Source organism: Drosophila elegans, unplaced genomic scaffold, assembly GCF_018152505.1.
Source record: "Drosophila elegans isolate 14027-0461.03 unplaced genomic scaffold, ASM1815250v1 contig_149, whole genome shotgun sequence".
Classification (NCBI taxonomy): domain Eukaryota; kingdom Metazoa; phylum Arthropoda; class Insecta; order Diptera; family Drosophilidae; genus Drosophila; species Drosophila elegans.
The window spans coordinates 19,969,610-19,995,865 of NW_024545513.1; the positions used below are offsets into that span (position 1 = coordinate 19,969,610).

The 26,256-nt window shown below is 37.4% G+C and overlaps 2 protein-coding genes and 2 long non-coding RNA genes across 4 annotated transcripts; 3 read left to right on the forward strand and 1 right to left on the reverse strand.

Annotated features, from left to right (window-relative positions):
- Positions 1-3,644: 3,644 nt before the first annotated feature.
- On the reverse strand, positions 3,645-4,327 carry LOC108138481. Its single transcript, XR_001774125.2, has 3 exons — positions 4,128-4,327; positions 3,904-4,063; positions 3,645-3,841 (listed from the first exon to the last, which is right to left on the reverse strand). It is a non-coding gene; the product is annotated as an uncharacterized LOC108138481 (long non-coding RNA).
- A 1,279-nt stretch (positions 4,328-5,606) lies between these two features.
- LOC108138478 lies at positions 5,607-6,396 on the forward strand. Its single transcript, XR_001774122.2, has 3 exons — positions 5,607-5,806; positions 5,871-6,030; positions 6,093-6,396. It is a non-coding gene; the product is annotated as an uncharacterized LOC108138478 (long non-coding RNA).
- An 18,065-nt stretch (positions 6,397-24,461) lies between these two features.
- Positions 24,462-24,899, forward strand: LOC108138475. The gene is made up of 2 exons (XM_017260683.1): positions 24,462-24,547; positions 24,631-24,899. The coding sequence occupies exons 1-2, from the start codon at positions 24,500-24,502 to the stop codon at positions 24,763-24,765; spliced, it is 183 nt and encodes a 60-aa protein (XP_017116172.1). The 5' UTR covers positions 24,462-24,499; the 3' UTR covers positions 24,766-24,899.
- Positions 24,900-25,776: 877 nt separating this feature from the next.
- LOC108138486 (salivary glue protein Sgs-3) lies at positions 25,777-26,256 on the forward strand. The gene has a single exon (XM_017260688.2). It carries the CDS (start codon positions 25,792-25,794, stop codon positions 26,011-26,013), a length of 222 nt encoding a protein of 73 aa, XP_017116177.1. The 5' UTR covers positions 25,777-25,791; the 3' UTR covers positions 26,014-26,256.

A 26,256-nucleotide genomic window follows, 5' to 3' on the forward strand; every position in this document is an offset into this window, starting at 1 on the left:
TAATAAATTCCCAATACAATGGCTTTTGTTGTGTGTACTAAAAATGTTAGCCCGAAATAAGTATGAAAGTATTGTTATCTCCTTCAATAAAAGCCAGATTTGTATCCGTAATTTTGTTTATATCTTTGACAATAAGTGAAATGCCTATTTCCATTTAAGTGGTATTTACTGTACCCGGAAAAAATCACGCACCCAGCGGAATGCACTTGGGCGTTTGTCGAGTGCCACTCACTTATAGACAGTCACCATTTTCAGCAGCTGCTCTAAGGCCGTGTAATCCCATTCTGCATTACATTTGTGGTTGGAAAAACTGGGGGGAAAATCCCGGAAAATGGCAGGAGGTTGCAGGTGCAGGCGCACGGTGAGCCTAAAAGTATGCAGTCCACGTTTGACAGACAGACGTTCCTCGCAGAGATACAAAAATTCAGTGCCGGAACGTTTGACAAAAAAGCGCTGCAAAGGGGCAAAATGTTAAAATGGTAAAATGGTAAAATGGCAAAATGTGGCACCACAAGGATGCACACGTAGAACGCAGCTCATTGTCGGCCAGCTTTTTCCTCGTTCTCGTACTCGTACTCGTTCCTGACCGGAAAACAAAAAGAAGTAACGTTAAACAAAATAAAATAAAATAAAATAAAGTGAAATAGAAATAGAAATACCTGCGAGTGGCGAACGAAAAGGTGTCCTGCACAAGGACATGGGGCTAATGTTATTTTTATATTACCCGGGCTGGCTACTTAACCCAACCAAAGTGAGTCGTCCCTTTGTTTTTGGCCATGCATGTGTTTAATTTTAATGAAATTAACGCGTGTAATGGCAGCCACGCCCCCTCACTTTTTCGGGCCGCCCACTGTCCTAATCTGTCTGCCTCTCCTCGCTTTTGATGTATGTCATTTTTTCGCCCCTCAGTCTGGGGGCACAAACGTGTTAAATGTTAATTAAAAAGCACCAGCAGAACATATTATACAAAAAAAAGGACTACTGAAATGTGTACGTGTGTGTGTGTGTGTGTGTGGGGTGCCCAAGAACGAAGGGCTTAGAAGATTTTGGCCAAGACACGAGGCTTAGTGCAAGTTGTGCATCCCTTTATTTAACCATTTCTTTTCGCCTATTTGTATTTTTTGTTTCTATTTGTTCGCCTGGCCAAATCCTTTGGCAAATAAACATAAACACTCCTAATTAAGAGATGGCTTGTAAACTGGGCAAGTCTTGGGCTAATTGGCCGCTGTTCTTTTTGCCAGACGGCCGGCAAACAAAGAAACAGGTTAACAAGACTCACACGCAGCGGGAACCGCAGCTGAATCGCCCCATTTCTGCCTTTCCCTCTCCAAAAAAAAAAATAATATAAATGTCATCTTAAATATAATTTTCGCGTATTTTTCCCATGCCCACGTGCCGTTTGTTTAACCCCCTCGCCGTTTATTTTTTGTCGAGTCTTTTTGGGCCGGGCTAAAAAGAAAAGATTTGCGAAGCGGTCGCACATGTGAATGCGAGTCCTTTTCGTCCTTTTCGCTCCTCAGTTTGCAGCCTGCAGTTGCATAATTTTTGGGCGCACTGCATCTGTCGGAACTTGTCACTTAGCCTCCGCGATTCAAGTACTTTTAGATTCGGCCATAACGACCTGCAATGCAGGGTATTATAAAAAAAAATAAAAAAATTAGGCGGCAAATATTTGTAAAATAAGTTGGTTAAATATTATTGTGGATAATTTAGCAAATATAGAGCTATATGGGAGCTATAGTATCTATAGTATCATCTAGTAATTTCATTTATTTAACACCCCTTAAAAATGAAGAAAGGTCATTTAAAAAAAGAAAACAAATAGAATTTGCAGGAAAATATATATAAATTTAATTTGAGCAATATTTTTTATAATTTGTGTGCAAATAAAATTTTAGGAGCTATATATATAATTTTATATATGAACTAAAAATTAATTTTGTTTGAAATATGATTATTAAATTTGTAAAATAATTTATTTAATATTTTAAATATACTATGCTCCACACTTCCTTCAAAGTTTTCGTTTTAAAATGTTGAGAAACATTTGCAACAACCAACTCTTTATAAGTTTGGCTTTAACATTTTAAACTTTTATATACTAATCTATTTATTTATACGTGAGCATATATTCCTTAGCTGACTACTTAACTATATCGAAACTTAAGAATAACAATGAAAAAGTTTTACTAGTTGTAAGTTCTTAAGAACATATTTATTGTATTTAAGAATTATAGATTTAAGAATATCAGCTCAATATTTTGGAAAATAAATGGACTATAATAGGAAACTATGCAAAGAAATCTGGGAAATTATTTTCCCAGTCGTAAGGACACCACTTGCACCCTATGCATAAGTTCTCAGCCCGTTTCCCACACCCTCCATTTTCCTCCTCTCCATTTCCCATTTCCCAGGGAAAAACGAGCGACGAAGTGGCATAGGGAACTTGCCACATTGCGCGTTTGTTGGCGGCCGCAGATAAACGCATAAATGACGAGCTGAAATCTTCTTTATGTTGTGAGTGTGTGTGGGTTTTTTTTTTGCCCAACCAAAGCATTTCTTCAACCTGCTTCTCCACCTCTATCTTAAATGTTAAAAAGCATTTTTTGTTAAGCCTTTACCCAAAAAAAGAAAGAAGAAACCGCCGCCTGACCTGAGTTACTTTGTGTGAATGTGTGTGGGCGTTTTAAAAATTATAAGAATTTTCACTCAAGTTGGTTACTTTATCTCCAACATTTGTGTGGAGCATTTTTTTCACATTCGCTAGAAGATCTGCATGTTTCTCTTTGCCTTTTTTATTTTGGCTTTGTGCTGCGTATTTATTTCGCTAAGAATGTGTAAATTTCTACTTTGTGCTGAAGCTGCGGTCGCGACTTCTTGGCATATTTGTCCATACCAAAAATAATAGGTGAAGTTGTGTAAGACTGTAACTGGGAGGAAAATGCCTTTGAAAAAGTCTATGTTAATCAACTTTTAAAGACGCTCTGACAAATACAATTTTTCTTAGTTTTCCTTTAATTTATGAAAACAAACAAGAAATTAAAGTATAACAATAAAACACAATATTAACACCTTTTTATACCCTTGCAGAGGGTATTATAATTTCAGTCAGGACAGACGGACATGGCTAGATCGACTCTACTAGTGATGCTGATCAAGAATATATATACTTTATAGGGTCGGAGATGTCTCCTTCACTGCGTTGCAAACTTCTGACTGAAATTATAATACCCTCTGCAAGGGTATAATTATATAAAACAATTAATCTTTAAGCTCCATTGATCGTTTTTTGAGCACTCCATTGACAAGTCAACCATTTATTTATTTCACCTTTTGTGTAGCCATTATGAGTAAATAAAGTAAATAAAGTAAATAAAGTAAATAAAGTAAATAAAGTAAATAAAGTAAATAAATCTCAAAGGGGCGTTCTTAAGCTCCAGCAAACCAGCGACTTGCTCTTAATTGCAGCTAGTTGTTGAGATTATAGTGGGTATCTGGAAATAAGCTGGGTATGCACAATTAGTTTGTGTTGCGCTAGAAATTTACTTCCCATTTTGTATTTAAATTATGATTTTTAAGTCGAAAGACTAATTTCAAGTGTATTCCCGGTATATCCCGGATTTTAAATGAAGACCATAGACAAGTTTTCTTTTTTGCCAAGTGTATTTTTGTAAGTGTCTTTGTGTTTACAAATAATTGTGCCGGACACGAAGAGCAGGGACAAGATCCAACAGAATTGTGGAGGGTGGGATGGCTTAAGTTTTAGTGGTGCAGCTCAGTAGTTGACTCCAGTATTCTCCTTGTTGGACATCTGTTTTTTGAACTTTCAAGTGCTTTCCATCTGGAATACAAAATATATAAATGTAAAGTATTTTAATAAATAATTGTTTGGTTACTACTCACCATTTGTCCAGTCGATAATTGATTGATAACTGAACTGCACTGCAAGATACGGTTGATCCTCCATTCAACTTGTTTGCCATTCGGTTTAAGTGTTTAACAGGGAATTTGAAGTCTACGTTCTCGAGCCAGAAGAAAATATCAATATCATTCAGTCAGCAAGCTTTGAAATTTAATTCATATATTTAACATAGCAAGAAAAAGTTGCGTTAATATTATTTACTTACTCCATTGTTAACCACGTGTTTTGTCCAATCTCGTTTTATGTTTATTTGTTTGTTGGGTTTTGTTTATTAAGAAAGTGTTTTTTTCAAAAATGTTATTTAACACTTTATGCTTAAAACTAAATTTGGTTTTTTTTTGTATTGTTCAGAAGGCAATTTCCTGTGTGTTATTTCCCCGACATGGTTGTGTATACTGAACTCTGTAGGGACTGATGGGTGTAAGTAGAACTCGAAATTAAAAGCATGGATAGTTTGATCAAGAAAAAGGGAACAAATTTGAAATTTTCAGAAAATGAAAAGCCGATTGGATCAGAATATGATGAGGACATGATTAGTCCATGTAGAATTTTCGAAGTCCTTTTATATGAAACCCATATCAATAAATACACTTAATTTGCTTTCACATAACTATAAAACAAGAAAGGGAACAGGCTTAAAATGCAATTAAAAAAAAATTAAAAAACAGCAAAGCTATAATTTTTTTATACCCTTGCAGAGGGTTTTATAATTTCAGTCAGAAGTTTGCAACGCAGTGGAGACGTTTCCGACCCTATTAAGTAGATATATTCTTGATCAGCATCACTAGTAGAGTCGATCTAGCCATGTCCGTCTGTCAGTCTGTCAGTCTGTCCGTCCGTTTATATGCAAACTAGTCTCTCAGTTTTAAAGCTATCTGCATGAATATCTTTCCCAAAAGTTGTCTTTCTATTGCAGGTAGTATATAAGTCGAAACGAGCCGGATCGGACGACTATAGCATATTGCTCCCATAGGAACAACCAAAAAAATAAATAAAAAAAAAATTATAACTTTGCTGTTTTTTAATTTTCTTTTTAGTTCTTCGACATATAATAATGGTTAAGTATTTCAGAATTACGGTTTAAATTTCATCAAAATGGGACGACTATATCATATAGCTTCCATTGGAACAATCGGGAAAAAAAAACAAAAAAAATTATATTTTGCTGTTTTTCAATTTTTTTTTTAGTTCTTCGACATATAGTAATGATTAAGTATTTCAGAATTACGGTTAAAATTTCGGTGACAAATAAGTTAAGTGGCAGCCTCAACCAGAGAGCGGGAAAACAAGAGGCGAAACCCAAGAAAATAAAGACTGCCCCGGGGCTCTGCCCAGTATTACAACAATATCATCCAGTCAGCAGCAACAGGTTGCTATCCTTGGGAGTTGGGTAGACTCGACTAGGAGATACCATAGGTTTTGAAGAAGTTTCAGAATCGCATTTTAAGCCTGTTCCCTTTCTTGTTTTATAGTTATGTGAAAGCAAATTAAGTGTATTTATTGATATGGGTTTCATATAAAAGGACTTCGAAAATTCTACATGGACTAATCATGTCCTCATCATATTCTGATCCAATCGGCTTTTCATTTTTTGAAAATTTCAAATTTGTTCCCTTTTTCTTGATCAAACTATCCATGCTTTTAATTTCGAGTTCTACTTACACCCATCAGTCCCTACAGAGTTCAGTATACACAACCATGTCGGGGAAATAACACACAGGAAATTGCCTTCTGAACACTACAAAAAAAACCAAATTTAGTTTTAAGCATAAAGTGTTAAATAACATTTTTGAAAAAAACACTTACTTAATAAACAAAACCCAACAAACAAATGCTTGCAAGGACATAAAACGAGATTGGACAAAACACGTGGTTAACAATAGAGTAAGTAAATAATATTAACGCAACTTTTTCTTGCTATGTTAAATATATGAATTAAATTTCAAAGCTTGCTGACTGAATGATATTGATATTTTCTTCTGGCTCGAGAACGTAGACTTCAAATTCCCTGTTAAACACTTAAACCGAATGGCAAACAAGTTGAGTGGAGGATCAACCGTATCTTGCAGTGCAGTTCAGTTCTCAATCAATTATCGACTGGACAAATGGTGAGTAGTAACCAAACAATTATTTATTAAAATACTTTACATTTATATATTTTGTATTCCAGATGGCAAGCACTTGAAAGTTCAAAAAACAGATGACACTTACAAAAATACACTTGGCAAAAAAGAAAACTTGTCTATGGTCTTCATTTAAAATCCGGGATATACCGGGAATACACTTGAAATTAGTCTTTCGACTTAAAAATCATAATTTAAATACAAAATGGGAAGTAAATTTCTAGCGCAACACAAACTAATTGTGCATACCCAGCTTATTTCCAGATACCCACTATAATAATCACAACAACTAGCTGCAATTAAGAGTAAGTCGCTGGTTTGCTGGAGCTTAAGAACGCCCCTTTGAGATTTATTTACTTTATTTACTTTATTTACTCATAATGGCTACACAAAAGGTGAAATAAATAAATGGTTGACTTGTCAATGGAGTGCTCAAAAAACGATCAATGGAGTTTAAAGATTATTTGTTTTATATAATTATACCCTTTCAGAGGGTATTATAATTTCAGTCAGAAGTTTGCAACGCAGTGAAGGAGACATCTCCGACCCTATAAAGTATATATATTCTTGATCAGCATCACCAGTAGAGTAGATCTAGCCATGTCCGTCTGTCCGTCCGTTTATATGCAAACTAGTCTCTCAGTTATAAAGCTATCTGCATGAAACTTTTCCAAAAGTTGTCCTTCTTTTGCAGGTATAATATAAGTCGGAACGACCCGAATCGGACGACTATAGCATATAGCTCCCATAGGAACAATCGGAAAAATAAATGAAAAAAAAATTAGAACTTTTCTGTTTTTTAATTTTTTGTTTAGTTCTTCGACATATAGCAATGGTTAAATATTTCAGAATTATGGTTTAAATTTTATCAAAGTCGGACGCCTATATCAGAAATAATAAAAATATATAAAATAACTATCAAATAATTGAGCTGCAAATCATCATAGTTTCAATGTTTTTAAACATATACGCAAGTAAATCATAATTTTAATGTTTTCAAAAATGTTTAATTCTTGCAATAGCTGCAAGGGTATATGAACTTCGGCTTGCCGAAGTTTGCTTTCTTTCTTGTTTTTAATTTTTCCGCTGAAAAGATGAATGTGTATATGTATATTGTAGGTTTTAAAACCTGAAATTAAATTAAGCAGTAAAACCATATTGTTAATTTTAATCGCATTAATATTCAAATTTTAATATATTTCTTTTACATAGAGAATAAGTTATGGAAGTAAAATGCATCCAAAGAAGGTTATATTTTTACAAAATAAAATTCAATAACAGGGTAAAACTAATTCTATGACAAATTAGACAGATACTTTTACATACAACTAAAATTTTTGAAAAGCAAAATTATCTAGAATTGTTTTATGAAAAGGTTTATATGAACTAACTTATTTAAGCGATTAAGCAATTCGTATTTCATTAAAAATCTAACGCAAGTTAAAGCCACGTGACAAACTTGTGTGATCCCTATTCCTCGCTGGTTTTTTCCTTCATGTGGCGGGGAAATCCCCATTAATCGCATTGGTGTTTATTTAGCTTGTAATTACATTCATTTATTTACTTATTGACTGTGTCTGCGGCTCCGTTTCTGGACTCCCCCGCATAACTAACAATATTCCCGGGAAGTGGGCCCCCACCTCTGACCTTCGGTAAGCCACAGGGCGAACTGCCGGCCAACCCCCATTAAAAGCCAATATCTTTGGGCCCCGACAGCCTTGGCCAAATAAGAAAAAATGTCTTTGAATGACTGACAATCAATTTCGCTTGGCTGCAGCCTCCTTTGCGGAAGGACGAAGGACGTAGGACTAAGGACTCAGGACTTTGGCTCGTGTCGCCTTAACGAACGTTGAAAATTACTTTGACATAAGTTAATTAATCTTTGGCGCGCAAAGTTCGTGTTTGAAATATTGCATAGTCGCTGCAGAGCGACCGAAAAACAAAAGGACTCAACCGATGATAACCAGAAGAAGGACCTTCGTACTCACCACCACACAATTGAGGAACTGGCAGATGGCAGGTCGACTGTCTGAATGAAATATTTGTCAATGAGTATTGCTAATTTACAAGTTTGATTTGTTCGGCGTGCACGAACAGCCACTTCCTTTTTCCGCAGGACTTCTCCTTGACATTCGTTCACCGCTTTCATTTCTGGTCTTTCATTTCGGCCCCTGAGAATTTCCCGGGCATTCTTCTGGCCAGCCGTACATAAATAAAATCGTCCGTACTGGAGATGCAGGAAAATGTTTTCCGGACAATCCGACTTAGGTGTCCGGAAAATTCCGCTGTTCGACTTTGCCGGCCAAATGAGGAAATTCCAAATGGACTCCGCCTGTGATTGAGTGATTTAGCATGAAGCTAGTTTGGATTTTAGTTGGCTTTTATTTGAAGGAAGCATTCCCAGACTTCCCACAAATAAATGTATAGAAAACTAAAATGGAATTTCGTTAAATAAAGTTTTGTTATATCTTAAAAATTTATTAAAAATGTATTTGATGGAAGTATTCCCAGATTTCCCACAAATAAAAATATAGTAAATTAAAATGGAATTTGGTTAAATAAAGAAACTGTCTTAATTTTGGTTTAGCTTAAAAATGTATTCTTACAAAATTGTTATTTAAATATCATCGTGCGTAAGTTTTGATTTGGATACAAGTGAAATTGAACTACAATAAATTATATCCTATGAATCTTACATTTAAGTTTGTTTATCCTTATGATCAATAATGTATTTTTACATTAATTTGAAGGTGCAGTTAGTTTCCTCACTTAATATTTACCTATGTAAACTAATGGTTTATTTGATAAAATAATATAACATTTTAAAACTGTAATAAAATGTATGGTCAAATGATACACATGTTTAGTCTCCGCTTTCAATATTCATATTCTAAAATAATAACACACTATAAACAATTGTATGCACACATAACGTTCAGCATTATCCCTGCCCATTGAAATCATTTTCGATATCCTTGAAGCTGACCGACTCAATGGGCCTTGCCATATGTGTAATCCTTGCGAAATCCTTGCCCCATCCTTGGGCGCCACTTTCAATGGATCACCAATGTCCTTTACCTTTTCCCTTAGCCCGTCTCACTTTTCCCCTCCGGCAATCCCATTTGTGCCATCTCCGATGTCCAAGAGTTCCGGGCAGTCATTTCTCATACAATTGCCACTGTCATTTCGTAGCAACTTGTAATGGACTTTAATCAATTAATTTGAAAACGCTTTTCATTTGGCTATCGCAGGGGGTGGGCGGTAAATCGGGGAGAGAAATGCAGAGACAATGGCAAAAGTAAAGTGTCTGCCTGGTGGCTGGCCACTTTCTTCTGCCAAAAGGACGGAAATACATGGCAAGCCGATGCCAAAAATGTGGATGGGCAAGAAAAAGAATAAATAAACAACCGAGCCAGGCGTTTGGACCGGGTTCAGGGCCAAAAACAAGGGGGCGGTCCGGGGGGCGGGGACATCCAAAAGGGCTCCAAGGCAGGACAACAAACGCACTTAAAACACAATGATGCTCATTGTGTCTGACAGGCAGACGAACGGACCCATGCAGGAGCTGCCCCCTCCCCTCCCCTCGCTTACAACTCCTCAATCCCCCCAGTCTCCCGATTCAGATACTATGGCTATAGCTATTGCTATTGCTATTGCTATTGCTATATAGCTGATGCTGATGCTGATCCACCTAAGAAGACGACAACGACGATGTGGCGTCGTCTGCTTTGCGGCTCCTGCTTCCACTCGAAAAAATTATAACTTTAATATAGATATATTACTCAAAATAATTATATAAATAATTATATTCATGATAAGATAAATATAGTAATATGTATAATAAAACAGCAATAAAAATGCATTATTATAACAGGCAAAAAACGATAGCGTGCGCAGTTTTAAATAATCAGATTTATACAAACGCCAAAATCTTTTTAAGGAAATTTTTTGATTTATTGTTATTGTAATTACAAACTCTTTACGTAAAGTTTTATATAAATCTATGTCTTAATTAAAGGGTTTTTTTCGGTATAAAATATTTGTTAAAGAAATTCCTTTACAAAAACCATTTTTTTTCGGTGCTTTAATTTAACTTTTTTTTAAAAATATGAATTAACATAGTGCGATATTATTGATCATATATTTAATATTAAGATCTATTTTCATTTAACTAACTACACTTTTAAACAATAAAAATTTGAATATAATAATAGCCTAACTTTTTTAAATAAAATATAGCATATATAAAACAATTTAGTTAGCGAATCGTTTTTCATTAGTCCTTTTATATTTTCATTAATATGTATATGTATTTATTTATCATTAATTTTTTTGAGGTTTATTAGTTTGAATTTATTCGAGTGTGATATAGATGGACATCGTGTTGTGAGATGGTGACTCCTGCTCCCTGGCATTCGAGCACTTTGATTACGCATTGGCTTTGTCCCGGCTCAGACTTTCCCGGAGACTCTTTCCTTCGGATTTTCCGCTTTTTCCGCTGCCTTTTCCATTCCGTTCCCTGGCATTCCGTTCCTATTCCGTTGTCGTTTTGCCACTTCAGTTTGATTTCGTTGCGTTCTGAACTTCTTTGGCTCTTTTTTTTTGGGCTTGAGTTTGAGTTCGAGCTTCAGTTTGGATTTGGATTTCGGTTTGCCTTTTTGTGTCGCCTGGCCATTGTCCTGCCCTTTGTTGTCCTGTTTTTGGTCACGCACTTTTCCGAAGTCAAGTGGAGGCGGGAAAATGGCCAACAAGGGAGTTTGGCAAATGCCAGGGAAAGAGGCCACTTGAGCGGCTCATTTTGTACTTCATTGAAGACAAATTAGTGTCGATGAAGATGGAGCCTGTTTGGGATGGAGTCTCATGTTTTTGCAGATGGTGAGTTGAAAATCGGTAGCTGGTAGGGGTGTTGCATTTATATTAAATGGGTTAATTTAATAAGTTAAATTATTAGGCATACCATATGTTCAAAGGGGTTTTTAAAATAAATATCCCGATTATCTTTTATTATTTTAATCAGAAATAGGGAATTAATGATGGAAGTCCTGTGATAACTAGTATTCAAAAACTATATCTCACAGTAAATTTAATACAGATCAATGATAATACCAATACTATAATAATAATTCATATTTTCTTTAGTTTTAATGACAATTGCTATGAGTTCTATGGATTAATTCCTCTATCAAAAATTTTTTAACTTTATTTAAAAATTGGGAAATCTTTTATTTCTTGGAGAATTTAAATTTAATAACAATATCTAAGGCTAGTTTTAAACATCTTGATTTCTTTTAGTTAATTCGATTAATGTTCTATAAGTATTTTGGTTCTGTATTTTCCTTAAATCATTAGGTTCCTCTTCATTCTCAATATTATATTGAAAGAAATATTTAATGTTTGAATATCTTTCGAGCATCTTATCGCTTACCGCTCAAGAGTTTATAAGAATATTCCTCTATCTTCTTTTGGTTTATTTCCGCTTCCGCTTTGACTTTTCACCCACAACCACCCCCTATTTTCTTTATTATCCCAGCATCGCTTTCTCGGGGAAAAGCGCCCCTCTTCTCCATTTTGGCCATGTCAACCAATTTCCACTCACAATGACACTGAAAAGCGACATCGGCAGTGGACTCTGCAAATGGCAAGAAATCAACGTCAGTGGGTGGTGAATAATAGTTGGGTGGGGAGAATCTGGTAGAGGGTGTGCAGAAGAATTTCAGGGTGGGGAGAGAGTGGAAGCGTGGAGAAGAGACCCAACGAAAGGCAGCTGAAAAAGAATTAAATTAAGAACTCATTAAGGCGCCGGATGCAATCACACTTTGCGCCATTCAGCGCGCCACTCTATCTCCACTATTTCCCCTCTCTTTACACCCGCCATACACCCCTCTCTTTCTGACCCCAGCCCCTGACCCGCAACTAACATAGCCCATCTCTTTCACACATAGAGCAGCAGAGTTGTCGCCGTTTGCCGTCTCCGTTTGCCGCAAAAGTGCGCACAATTATTCATTAACTTTGCACCGGAAAAGCAGAGAAATTAAAAACTGCCAACGCCAGGATAAATAGGGACAAAGTGCAGAAATTAAAAATATGAGAAATACCACGACAGACAGGGACAGCAAGAGGTTGGGGGTGAGTAAAAGAGAGGGAGAGAGAGAGAGAGATAGGGAGAGGGCGACACACACTGAGTTGGGCTTGAAAAAAAATGAGTTGGTTAAGTAAGAAGTCCGCCAAAAGGGTGGTGGTGGTGGCTTAGGGAAAGTGGAGAGGGGTGAGGGGAGGGGGGTGGTGGAGCGGCCGAGCAGGTCACAACTAATAAAACAAAAGTCAAAAGTCCTTAAGCGCAATGAAGAAGCTAAAAATGCAACGCGGCAACGTCAGCTTAAACTACAAAAAATATATGAGAAAGGAAAAAAGGGGCGGTGGAGGAGACTAAAAAAAAGGTGTTCATCCAAATTGAAATGTAACTTGAAATCATAAAAAAATAAAAGTTTTTATGAAAATAGTAGGGGTAATTAAAAAATTGCAAAATTTTCAAAAGACATGAATACTTTAATGTGTGTTTGTGAGTTAAACAGAAAAACCATTATAATATATTGTATATAATTAAATTTATAGTATTTATGTTTATGTTTAAAATTAAAAGGACGTATTATCCGATTTTATGTGTATTTTTAGTAAATATAAATTTAAAATTCCATATATTTCTGTAACTTCATCGATGGTAAGGAATTGTTTTTTTGTCGAATAAAAGAATATTTTAACCGTTAATCAAATCTTAAACTAAACTGACAGGGAAGGGAGGGGCTGAACCGACCCTCAAAGATCCATACGGGTAATAAGAAAATATTAGATTTTTATGTAATTTGTTTAAAATATATGTTGTTTTTCCGAAAGCACCCCTCCCCCTTTTGTTTTTGGAGCTAACTGTATATTTGACACAAGGTCTAATTTTGTTCTGTGCATTTCCAGGGTGGCTGTTTTAGCCGGCTGGCGGAAAAGGGTTAAGGCTGATGAGCCTGACTTGCTGCACCCCCCTGCCCTTCCCCACCCACGTTTCTCCAGTAGCCAGTAATGAGGCGCCCAACGCTGCGGGCAACCATAAAAATCTCAGGACCCCAAAAGCACCCAACCCCCAATTTTTTGTTGTTGTGAAATCCCCACTTTTGGTGGCCATTTGGCTGCCGTGAAGCATTTGGCGCAGTGGCGCCTGAAAGCATGCAGCACTTATTGTTTTATTCGCAGTGGCAAAGGGGCTGAGGGGGCGGTATGGGGTTAAGGGGTGAAGGGGGCTTAGGGTCTTCTGAAGACTGCTGGCCCAGCATATCCGCTCCACGTCACTTGTGATAATTGCGTGCAACCGGTCGCGCCTTGTGATTGTGACATCGCCTCCCCCTTATTTTTCCAACCAACCCCCTCTCCCCCGACCTCTTCTGGTTTCTAAGAAACTCAAAAAATCTGGCCACGCCCCCCTCTATTGCCGTCCCCCTTTAATACCACACATCTGAAGCCCCTTTGTGCATATCAGGCAACCGGATCAGGCAGTAGAAAAAGCCAACGCCACACAGAGAACAAAAAAAAAAATATAAGTAAAACAAAGTAAAAACAAAATAAAAAAGGAAATCCAAAAAAAAAAAAATAAAAAATAAAAAATGTGGGAAAAAAGAAGAAAAGACTGAAAAAAGTAGGAAAATTTGCAGGGCTGGGGTTGCGGGGGATGTGGCAAGAAAAGAGATGGAAAGCAAATGCGAAATAAAAATTCATAATTACGTTTACGCCGGTAATTAAAAATTATTGTAATACACACGCAATGCCCAGCAGTTGTTGGACACTTTGGTCTGGCCACGCCCACTACCGCACCGCCCCTCCTCGGTCCCATTGCCACTCCCACTCATCCCGAAAAAAAACCGCCAGCCGCCTGTCATGTGAACGGAATGGTTCGCTGAACAAATCAGGACCACATTCGCAGTTGGAGAAAATCCAAGCAGGAAGCTGGAAAACAGCGAAAAACTACTGGGGAAAAATCCAAGAGGTGAAGGGGAAAATTGCCAGGAAAATGAGAGGAGAAGGAATGAGGGGGAAATCCAAGGGCAGGATGCGTCTGCTTGATGACGATGGTGGTAATTACCAGATAAAAACTATTTAAGTGGTTGGCAAACGGAATTCGAAGGAAGTAAAAAGGCCCAAATAATGTCAAATGTCTAGGGTAAAAAAGTAATAAGCAAGAAAGCCAAATATGAAAATTGATATGAAAAAAGATACAATAAATAAATTTAGTTATATGAATATACCTGATAAGTTAGTTTGATTTCAATTAAATCATGTGTAACTTTGTTAATATATGACACTTTAACCCATTGTTTAAATTTTATCCTTTGATTTCTCCCAATAAGCCCATTAAAAATGTTTGGTTAAACAAATTAATTAAATCATATTTTGAATTGATGGCGCACAAGCGATTGCACAATATGCCGAATGTCGAATGCCCATTTGAGCAGCTTCAAAGTGAAACCTCAAAAGGCGCCTCCCACCTCAAAAACCCCGCCCCCCCACCAATACGCCCCTTTTAATACCCTGCAGCGGCACTTAAATTACGCACACATCGTTAAACGCGCGTTTGCAAATTGAACAATATTTGAAAAATTACACAACAAAAAATGGGAAATGCGAAATTAGGGATGGGGTAGAAAAATGCCAGAGCCATGAAGTGCAAAGCAAAAGGCAAAAATAAAAAAAAAAAAATGGCAAAATTTCGTATTCCTACTTCCTTTTATTTTTATTAATGTTGTGCCAGCCGCCGATGGCAAAAGCCGCGCACAGCTCGTTAGCAACTTAAGTCGAGCTGTTGACGACGCCGATATGGAGCTAAAATCTGAAGCTATATAGCTTTGGATATGCTGGAAATCGGGGGCCAAAGGGGACGGGGCGGTTCGACGTCAAACAAAAGGCAAACGTCAATGCGTCGCCGAATTGGCAACATATTTGCGAACAGCCGCGAGTCGAAGCCGCGAAGCATCCCCCCTCATCATCAGTAAGCCCCCCCTTTTTTTTTTTTTTTTTTTTTTCTCAAAAGCCCGCGGCATATGCGAAAAAAAATAAAGAGAGCTCAGCATATGGCTCTCAAAAAAAGGACTTAGAATAACTGGCACCCTGTACATTAGAAAAAGTGTTTGAGAGGCTACTAAATTCCATTAAATACAAATATTCCATTAACTGGTTGTTCCTATTTTTGCTTACATATTGTCTAAACCAAAATAGCAATTAATTATGAATAATATCAATTATTTGTGCAATGATATTTTTGTATACTCAAAATGTAAAGAATACATTGCCTGATTTTGTATATATTTATAAAGTATTATTTTTAAGAATTATTTGAAGTTTAGGCATTGGAAAGAAATTCTGTACACAAAAGGATACAATAAAGGGAGGTCTAAAATGTGTTTAAATTTAATATGAAATGTTTATATTATAAATTATTTTTCGTTACTATAAAATAACGTTATATACAAAAGTTGATCTGTTTCAATTAATTTAAATTTTTCCCAATTTAGATTTCAAATTTAGACATACCCTGAAACTCCTTAGAGGGTATGTATTTGCGAGCCAGCAAAAAACGAAAATAAGGCGAACGAAATCCGCGACATTGACGACGGCACGCCAAAGCCAAGGCTAAAGCAGCAACATTCAGCACCCTAGCCACCCACCACCCACTTACCAACCCCTCTTCCACCCCGCCGCCGCCCACTTTTTGGCCAACAAAATGCGGATCGCGGGCCGCTCTGCGTGTTTGATTACCACGCGCGGTTACACGCAAAACAACGCAATTTTCGGCATGCATGCCGCCGCAGCACCACCCAAGCAACAATCCACCCATCCACCACCACCCCCCGCCCAAGACAAGGTCGCTGGGGGTGTATTGCGGATTGGGCACTGTTCGATCCGGGGGTCGCGCTCGCTTACAAGAAAAATCGCACAAAATCCCACTTGACAGGCGTAGTTAGCGGGCATCATGCAAATATCAGTCATGTTGCCAACAACTTGCGAGGGCTGCCACAAAAGTTGTTGCTTACGAGGGTAAGTATTGCTCTACTTGAATAAATTAATGGAAAGATTAATATAGCTAGAGATTGCAAAAATATTTAAATTATTTGAATAAATTAATCGCTCAAATAATCGAATTTTACAATATCAATATCAATAAGTTATATATGTATATATATATATGTTATGTTATATTTTTCTGCACATGAAATATTTAAATCTAAATACTACCGTAAGTCAAAATTTATTTAAATATTTTTTGAAAATAAATATTATATATAATAAATATCATTAATGTCCTTTTTTTTTAAATATTTGACGTTGGTAAAAAATAATTACAAAATAAATAAATGAATATATGAATTAGTTATTAAATAATATTTTTTAATATTATAAGCCAACCAATTAAGTGAGAAGAAATGTAGTAAAAACATATTTCTAATTCTAGAACCCATAAAATTGTTCAATAATAATTTGAAATATTTTCCCAGTCTTCAATATAATTTTTCGGTATTTTTTGGGCAGCCCCTCGCTGCCGTTTGGTGGCCTTTGGAAACTTCTTGTGATATATTGAACATCGGCGACCGAGGAACAAGGACCCAAAAGGACAGGCGACGGGCGAAGGCGAGGGCTAGGGCGACTTTCGCCCCCTTGGCCCGACTGCGGTTAATGGCTTATTTAAAATTGCGGCGCTGGGCGCTGTTTTTTGAGAAATTGGCAAACCGCTGGCGAAATTGATACGCGGCAATCAGTGCGCGCGGGAGTGGCACCGCGGCTTTAAATCATAATCAGTAAAATGGAAAAAATATAAATAATGAAAATTACGACAGAGACGAGCCAACGAGCAGCCAAATTGAAAGTAGAGCTCAGAGGGTTGCCAAAAATGCGGCACACAAAAAGGCGGAGGATGGGGTGCACAAAAATTTGCATAACCCAAAGTACGGGGGGTTGGGATTGGGATTGCCAATGCCGTCGAGTTGTTTTGAATCAACAGGATGAACGAACTGGCAAAAAATAAAACTCAAATGAAATTAATCTAATAAGGCAACATTGTATGCGGGGGGGCAATTTCGTTGCCTTGACTTTATGTTTCTGTTTCAGTTTTTTTTTTTCTGTTGGGCCAAGTCAATTTTACAAACCATTGATGCAGAAGATCAAACTTCCGCACAAATGTTGTTAATGAAATATTAATGCGAAAAGGATATGCAATTGACAATTGTCTCTGCCCTCTTTGTCGACCTTTCCCTCAGTTTTTCCCCATTCTCATCCGCATTCGCATTTCCCATTTCCCAGCTTTTCTTGTACTTAGTCTCCGGCTTAAAACACAAAGCCGCTCATTTGCATAGGACCCTTGTGGGTGGACAGTTGCTGCCTCTAAATTAAATTACAATTCCAAAACTGCCGCAGATAATGTGAAAAAATCACAGCCATTAATCATGACATCCTCCTGTAAAACTGCAGCGCCTCAATTGACATTTTCCATTTGCCGGCTGAGGAAACGTCTTATGCAAATTATGTCCATGTCGGCCACCCCATTGGGCTGCAGTTAAAAGCATTGATAAATCATAACCACAAAACGCTGAGGCGCAGATTTATTTCCAGCGAAAAGGAAACCCGGGGAAACCCGGGGAAATGCTCAACAGTTTTCCCTTAAAATGGTTGCAAAAAGGTGGAAGAAGATGTGCTTGTCCTAAAAACTTAAAGTAATTTTAATCGGCTGTATAGAAAATAAATAAAAGTTTAATCTTTATTATCTTTATTTAATTAAATTATCTAGCAAAATACACATATTTTAAAACTAGAATAACATATGTAAAAGTTGAAACCATTTAAGTATATATTTTTGATTTGATTTCCAAAAAGAGTCCGTTTAAATAAATTGTTAATTAATTGTTCTTGTTAAATGATTTTAACATTCATTTTTCTTCGGATAAAATAACCCACAAAACGAATGGTAGAACAATTATTTATTTTTAATTAACACTATGACTATATTATAATCATTCATTTTCTTGAACATTTGATTTTCTTCAGTGTCTATGACGCAATATCCCATGCAAGGGTCTTAAGAGAAGAGAGCATTATGCAAAGTGCACGACAAGTGGTAATGCATTGTGGCCACTGGACAAGTGCTTTGAATAATCCCTGACACGTATACATATGGTATATACATATATGCCAGAACAGGACTATATTTCCCTATCACTCGATCGCAAAACAGTTTCGTAAAATTTCCGAAACAACCGACCGAATACTGAATACTGAAAACTGGAAACCACACACTCGTGGTGTGTGAAATCGAGGAATGGTATCGATGGCGAGTGGGAGCTAAGCAAACTGTCAATATTTGATGTATGTTAACACCCGGGAGCAGGATAACAAGGAGCAGGATTCGGGGACAGGGGCCATGTGTCAACATGGATGGATAGATGGATGGATGGATGGATGGATAGATGGATGGATGGATGGCTGGTTGAATGAATTTTGGCATATTTTTGCATGTGCACCATTTGGCAGCTGAATGCCAAAATGCCAGCCACAAACATGCGCGCCAGTGGAGCCGCAAAATGGAAAGGGGGGTTGGGGTTGGAGGTCGTTGGAAGGACTCCTCTGCGAATCCTGCCAGACGTCTGTCATGTTGTCTGGCTGCCGCAGGAGGCCACATTTCACTGCTATTCAATATGTCAAAATCGTGTCGATAACGTTCAAACAAGCCAAAGTTCGGTGGGTTAAAGGGTTAAAGGGGCTGCAGGGGATGCAGGGGATGCAGGGAACAGGGTTAAAAGGCAGAATGTGTGGCAGGCTGACGATGCCGCCATTTGTGGCTGCAAAATGCGGTTGACGCCTGCCAAAAAGGAAGCCAGGAGCCGGGACATTTGGTCCTAGGCAAGGACACTCCGAGCACAGGGTGTGCGAAAATTAGCAGGCTTCAATTTCATTTGCCCAAATATTTATACAGGCCATGTGATATTAACAGCATTAATTTAATAAACAATTTAACGTAATAGAGTTCTGATTTAGAGGAATAGAAGTCACGAAAGTTTTTTGTTTTTTGTTAAAGCTTTGAAGTTTAAAGTCTTCAGTTGTAGGTTTTTCTTCTCAAAAACTTAAATGGATTAAGAATGCAATACAATTTTCTTAGAATTGTTCTAATCTGTTAGCTTCATACCAAGACAAGACTTGCGGAATGCGGCTTTAAGTGTCCCCAAATTATTATTTGACATATTAAGCCAATTTCTTCATATTTTGGTCCTTCAAAAACTGCAAGAGTCATTTGAAATGTAACAGTGCAAGAAGCGGTCCTTCCCAATCAACATCACAAGGCATCCTTTAAATTGCTGCCAAGGGGGCGAGAACTTAATTAATCAATTTCAAATCAATTACCACAAATTTGTTACCAATATGCAAGGACATGAATCACGACCGCCCCAGACTTCCGCCAAGATAAGGACACAACTCTCAGACGCAGGCTAATGGGTTAAGAGTGGGAGGGCGGAGGCTGCTGTTGGGGCATAAACAAATCTTAGCTGTCAAAAGTGCTCAAAGCCATTGTGCTAATCTCAGAGTTTTGGGTTTTGGGGCAGACAGAGAGAGCATGTGGCCCCAAAGGCAAAGGCAATTGCAATTGCAATTGCAATTGCAACAATGCAACAATGCGATTGCAATTGCAGCTGCAATTGCAGCAGAGGAGAAACAACGACAACTCTAACGGCATTCAATAAATCACTAAACACTTGAATGACGCTGCCAATGCAACTTGCAACACATTGCACACAGGCAGCAGCAGCAGCAGCATCAGCAGCAGCAGCAGCAGCAGCAACAGCAATAGCAACAGCAGCAACACCAAATGCACAGCAGCAACAGCAAGGGGGTGTGGAAACGGAAACGGATGCCAGGATCCAAAAGGCAAGGCAGGCCTCATAATTCAAAATTGAAATTGCAACAATCAATTGCAACAACATGCAACAAATCGTTTGTAGCCTGGTAGCCTAATCACTGCACGTCCATTTGAGGGGGGCAACCAGGGGTTAAGCCCCCCACCCTTCGCCCGACATATAAATCTCAGTTGGAGTCGCAGTTGGCAAAGACGATGGCCAGCAATGGCAGAGAAAGTGCGGAAGGACATGTGCCACTGGTGGGTTAAGTCACAGGGGCGGGTGTAATATATATATAGATGGGTGGAACAGGGGGCACCAAAGGGGTTAAGGGGGCAGCCGGAGGCCAAAGTTCAATTGTTCGAGTCTGCAGGTCTTCTGCTGATAGGAAACTTCGGGGCCTCGAGCTTTGCAACCCAGGAAGATGGAGACGATGCACTGATGATGAAGGAGCTTCGCTTGGTTTCATTCGATTCGGCTATCACGAATCTCAAAAATACTCTACACTTTAAAGAGCAACTCATAGGAATATTGTTAGTTAACTATAGGGGAAAGGAAATTATTATTTATGTTGCTATAAAAGCAAAAGCAAAAGTGGATGTAGAAGTAGAACGCATATATAAATTATTATTTACAAGAAACTTGCATGTTCTTCAATTAGAACTATCTGTAAGTCATAAAACAAAGTTTTGTTAAATAAGGGATAATTGAACTGTCTAACGACCTGTTACTGTTCCTATTAACAATTTGAAGTTAAGAGTGCACATTAAAAAGCATATACCTATATTTATTACTTTAATTATTTATTTTCAAAGTTCATTTCATAATATTTATATTTTATATTAATAACCATTTTAATTTAATTAATGCAAATTTTGAATTAAATTTAAATAGCTCAAGCTGTAGGGTGTCCCTTTGCGAATTTACATATTTGAAGCCAACTCAAAAGGATCTCTTTTTTCTCACTCAACTGGCCAAAGAAATAAAATATAACAATGTGTGACAACTGGAGCTGTTCTGAAATTTATTTAGTTTAATTTCTACACAATTAAAAAATCGCAGAGCCCTCTAGTTAGACCTTTGCCTTCAATTAGTACCGATTTGCATGACAAAGTGCAAAGAATTTCGGCAATTTCGTGTACATAAGTGAGAGAGAGAGTCGCAGGTGCTTTCCCAATGAACCGTAGGGTGTAATTAGTGCTCGGTTGCTAATCTGTGATTTTCCAAATTGTTTCACAAGTGTCATAAATCAATGAAATACCAATAAGTCGTCGTCGTTGTCGTTGTCCTGCTGCTCTTCCTGCAGCTTGCTCCTTCTGCTGCTGCTGCTGCTGCTGCTGCTGCTGCTGCTGCCGTTTGCAATTGTTCGAAAATGCAAATTTCGCAAAAGGATATGCCTATGCATAAATGCTGTGCCGCACGGGGCATTGGGGTGGTTGAGGGGGCATTGAGGGGTTAAGGGGCCAAGGAAGGACTTGCAGGACCCCCAAAAACAACGACAGCAGCCAGAAGCCAGACACGAAGCAAACATATTTCATGCAGTCTCAATTGGAATTCTAAATCAATCAGATTGAGACGACGCCGGCTCCACTCAGCTAACAGCTAACCAGTTCAGTTCTGTGCCGTTGGGCACCATTTATGCACTGAGAGAAATTGAATGGGAAAATAATATATAATATATATTCATTAGTATTCAAAGTTAACTGGGAAAAAAACAGAATTTTTATGATGCCCTGTTATAATCACATTACTTTTGTTTAAATCAATACTTTAAAGAAACTTTCCTGATTAAAATAAAGTCCTTTTAAAAGGTAAAAATATATGTACCTTAAATTAATGAAGAAAATATAAAGTTGACACTTGAGCTAAAAAAAATATGCAATAAAAAAATTAAATTGGAGAATTATGAAAATACAATTAAGCAGGCTACGAAATAATATAAACACCATTATCGTGTTGGTAATTATCCTAATTTCATTGGGACCCTCTTATTGAATTGTATTCTACTTTATTGCTAAAAGTATAAAATGTTTTGTGTATTTATATTTATTAACTTAACTTTACCATTATGTTTAAATACGGAATACAAAATGATAAGTGTACCTTATATGAAAATATGTTGAATTGATTTACTTTATCTCTTACTTTATCCTACCATTTTATCATAAAATAACTTGAGCCAAACATTGTAATTACATTTTTTATTATTAATATGATATATTTCGGTGAGTGTATCAAAGTTGTAGGACTCTGTGCATTAAGTAAGACACAAATCATAATCGTATGCGTGGTGGGAGCGGGGGAATTCCGGGCAAAGGAGGCAAAGGAGTCAAAGGAGGCGAAGCAGGCGAATGAGTGGCTGTATGTAGGTGCCAGCTGGACAGGGATCTGGATCTGTGGCTCGTCCTCGTTTCTCGCCTCTCGTCCTGTTAGGAAATGCAAAATTTCAAATATGAATTGAACTGATATATTAATGGCCACTTGAGTTGCACTCGGCTCGACGCCAGGACCTTCTCAGATCCTGGGGACGTTAGTCAGCCAAAAGTAACTGCAGCTTCCTGGGGGAAATTTCTAGGGGGGCTTGGGGGTATAACCTGCTCGGTGTTGGCATTTATAAATCAAAATTTTGGGCCAACAACCTGCAAACACACGCGCACAGGCACACATACACATAAGCATATACATACTCACCGAAGGACATTTTGCATCCGAGTATCTTTGTATCTGTGCTTGTGTAATTGCCAGGACCTCGACTGCATCCTGTTTTTGGGGGGGATTTTGGAGGAATTTGGGGGGCTTTTGGGGGGCAGCAACTTATCTCTTGCCTGCCCATATAAATAATGACAAGCACGACGACAAATAATATCCAAACGCACACAGGACATGCCGCAGGACAATAGGCATAGGCATAGGCCTGGGAGAAAAATAGGCTCTGTCTGTGAGTGAGTGTGCATAATATGAAAATTTATGTGCGGAAAGGATTGAAAATAAATTTATGAATTATATTGGTTAGAAAATTGCATCTACTCAAGGATATCCTTAATGTCTCCAGGATATGCATGCGTTCAGTTCGGCCTGCCTAGCCCATTGTTTTTGGGGCTATCTGTTACATTCAACAATGTCCTGATTCAATTTATTGTTTGCTTGTTTGATTTGCATTCTGACCGGAGACACTCGCCAGCTTTCTGCTGTACATCCTCATATAATATATATTTGGGGAGTCCTTTTATGCCATTTGATCAGCGATAACAGCTGCAATTTGCGCCGAAAGTGCTTTTCGAATCATCATTGGCAAAAAGAACAAGTCTAAAAAAATACACGCAGCGAGGCTTATCGTAAAAATCCAATAAAAGTGGGCCACAGAATTCGGTTTTGTGACTTTTATGATTTTTTCCCCTGTTTTTGCTGGCATTAGGTAGTTTATGACTGCTTTTCGTTGTGGTACAGAGAAAAAAAAATAAAAAATACAATATTATTTGCATTTTAATATATATAAGTAGGTATATTATATTAGCTATTTTGATTTATATTAATTTTAATAGTTAATTTAACCTAAAATTAAATTGCACAAAGCAATAACTAATGGAATTATGGAATTATGACCCCAAATAAATTATTCGTATTAATGGGCAGGTTAAGTATATAGATAACCGAAAATGAATAGTTGTTGTTTGGAATAGATTTAATTGTTTATACATGAAGTTTCTAATCCTAAAAAGAAGTAAATAATTTGTTTCTCTGTGTTGCAAATATGTCAAAGTTCAGTGGCACGATTCGATGGGGGATTTTTCGTGTGGTAAAAAGGAACTGGTCATAAAACTTTCCCGACACGTTTATGCCTATCAGGATTGTGAGATCTGGAATCTCAATGCCAGTGCCAGTGCCAGTGACACTGCCAATGCCAATCCAAATACAAATCCACATCCTGTGGCAGTTCATCAAATGCCTGGCGACAAGTCACGAGTGCTGCAATCTGGAGTGGCTTATGGCATTAGTTATTGGTCGGGGGTGGATGGAATATCTGATATCCGCTCTTAAGGGGACATCAATTCGTTGAGATACATTTCATTAGACGGGTATCACATTGTATGTATTCATTGGGACGTGTTAACTGTGTGGTTGAGTGGCTTTTTTTCAAAATTAAATCAAACAAGGAATGGGTATAGTATATTTGTAATTGTTGTAACTCAAGTCCACATTTAGGGACATTGTGTTATCGATAAAACAGAGCAAGAATCTATTTGTTTGCCTTCAATATTTTCCCCATTAGTTAAAGTTATTAAGCACACAAATACAAACTGCAACCAAAACCCAGTTCTCTATTCGGAAAAGAGAGAGCTCCAGTGCACATGATAATTGCGGACCAGTTGAAATAATATTATTACAAAATCAACACCTCAATTAGATATTTAATGTGGCATACCAATTACGAGAGCAATTACAGCGGTAGACTCTATAATAAATTTGTTTAGAAGCGGGTAAACAAACGAGGGCCATAAAAGCAAGGTTTTCGGGGCCAATGTCAACCATTCGACATCAAGATGCGTTTCTGTCTGCTGTTCTTTTTGGCCCTGAGCTGCTGTCTGCTGGTGAGTTAATGCTAGGCAACTTTAAATAAGTTTAAAATATGATATTTTATATTTTTCAATATCAATTTTCCCTTTTTATTTAGCAATTCTCTGCGGCTGGAGTGAATCTGGCTCGTGGATTTGAGGCTGTGGGTCACCATCGCAACATGACAGGGTCACCCCCACCACGTGGTGGTCCTCCACCACCTCCCAGCACCACCGCCAGCTCTTCTGGGTGAATGGATCGGAAACTGTACCCAAAATCCTGGCTAAAATCCTTTGAAGAAACCTTCTAAATGCACCCTTATGTAAACTTTAGTTCTATGTAGCCCTCCAGCTTTAAAATAAAGAAATGCATTCCAGCAATAAAAAATTGTAATTCACTTAAAATAATGTGGATCAGAACTACAGATTATTACAAATACATATATTTGAGAACATATTACATTTAAATGAATTTATGTTTACCTTAGAGTAAATTATTAAATTAAATTAGTATGCTCTTTTTTTAAGTTTATACACAAAATAGTTTAAAAAACGTTTACACATGTTTTAAATGATTTAATAACAAAAACAAAGGTGACAAAGAATTAAAAATAATAAAAGATGTTTGTTGCAATTGAACTGAGACATTTTATTGATGTGTTAAAAGGGAGAGTATAATCATTTTACTTAAATGTAATGCACAAAAAGTAACTTTTAACTTTCAAACATTTATTCATTTTCAAAAATGTGTCTACTTGTTTTTATGACTTATGTTATGTTTACGGAAGCATTTAAAAGGGATTGATTCTTTTGATAAGCAATAATTATTTCTACGCCTAAAAACGTTACAGGTGAAAATGACTATAATTACACCGAAAATAGCTCAATTAAATATTAATTAACTCAATATTTTAATATTCCATCTTTCCACCATTTAAATGAGTCATTATTCCTTAAATGGGATTTTTATGAATGAATTTCGGAGTTCTAAGCCAGTTTAACCGGATTTCCCGCAGCGATGTAAATCGGCATTAATTCGACAAATATTCAGCGAGAATAAATGAAATTAAGCCTATCTGATGTTGGGGAATACATAGAATAGAATATAAACATATATCGTATCGACCAGATCACATAATTCATGGACAGAGGTGAGGCTGCAATTTGTCGTCATTGTTGCCAATTGAATGGGGCTGCAAGAAAAGCGAACTATAAAAATGAATGGCGCCCCCATGAAATTCGATCAGTTGTTCGGGGGAGTTCTGCAGTCGAGGATCACTATGAGGCAGTCCACGATGTACATACTCGCAGTGCTAATCGCCCTGGAGTGCCTAAATCTTGCCGGCACGGCGCCCATCGGTGAGCATCCGGATCATGCCGGTTGCGTACGGATAACGATCATCAAGCGACCCCTGAGCACCACCGCAAGAACGACAACAACCACAACAACCACAACCACTACGACCACAACAACCAGAGCCACGACCATGGCCACCGGCTAAAAAATAAGCAGATGGCAGAAAAAAATAATAATAATACTTATCCAGTGATGAATACTTAACTAGTGATGATGATAACCTCCGGTTAAATTCTATGGCTTGCCGTTATCAAGACAAATTCCCAAATTGACTGCCTTTATTATTTGATATTTACAAAATTATGAACAGGAAACACAAGAAATAACAGCTTCAGTTCCATTAAATGGTAAATTTAAAATCCGCGCAAATACTTAACCACCGGTTAAA

Coding starts and splice junctions, on each gene's coding strand:
- LOC108138475 (XM_017260683.1), top strand. CDS start 24,500: ATGCGTTTCTGTCTGCTGTTCTTTTTGGCCCTGAGCTGCTGTCTGCTG. Junction 24,548..24,630: donor CCCTGAGCTGCTGTCTGCTG/GTGAGTTAATGC, acceptor CTTTTTATTTAG/CAATTCTCTGCGGCTGGAGT.
- LOC108138486 (XM_017260688.2), top strand. CDS start 25,792: ATGAGGCAGTCCACGATGTACATACTCGCAGTGCTAATCGCCCTGGAG.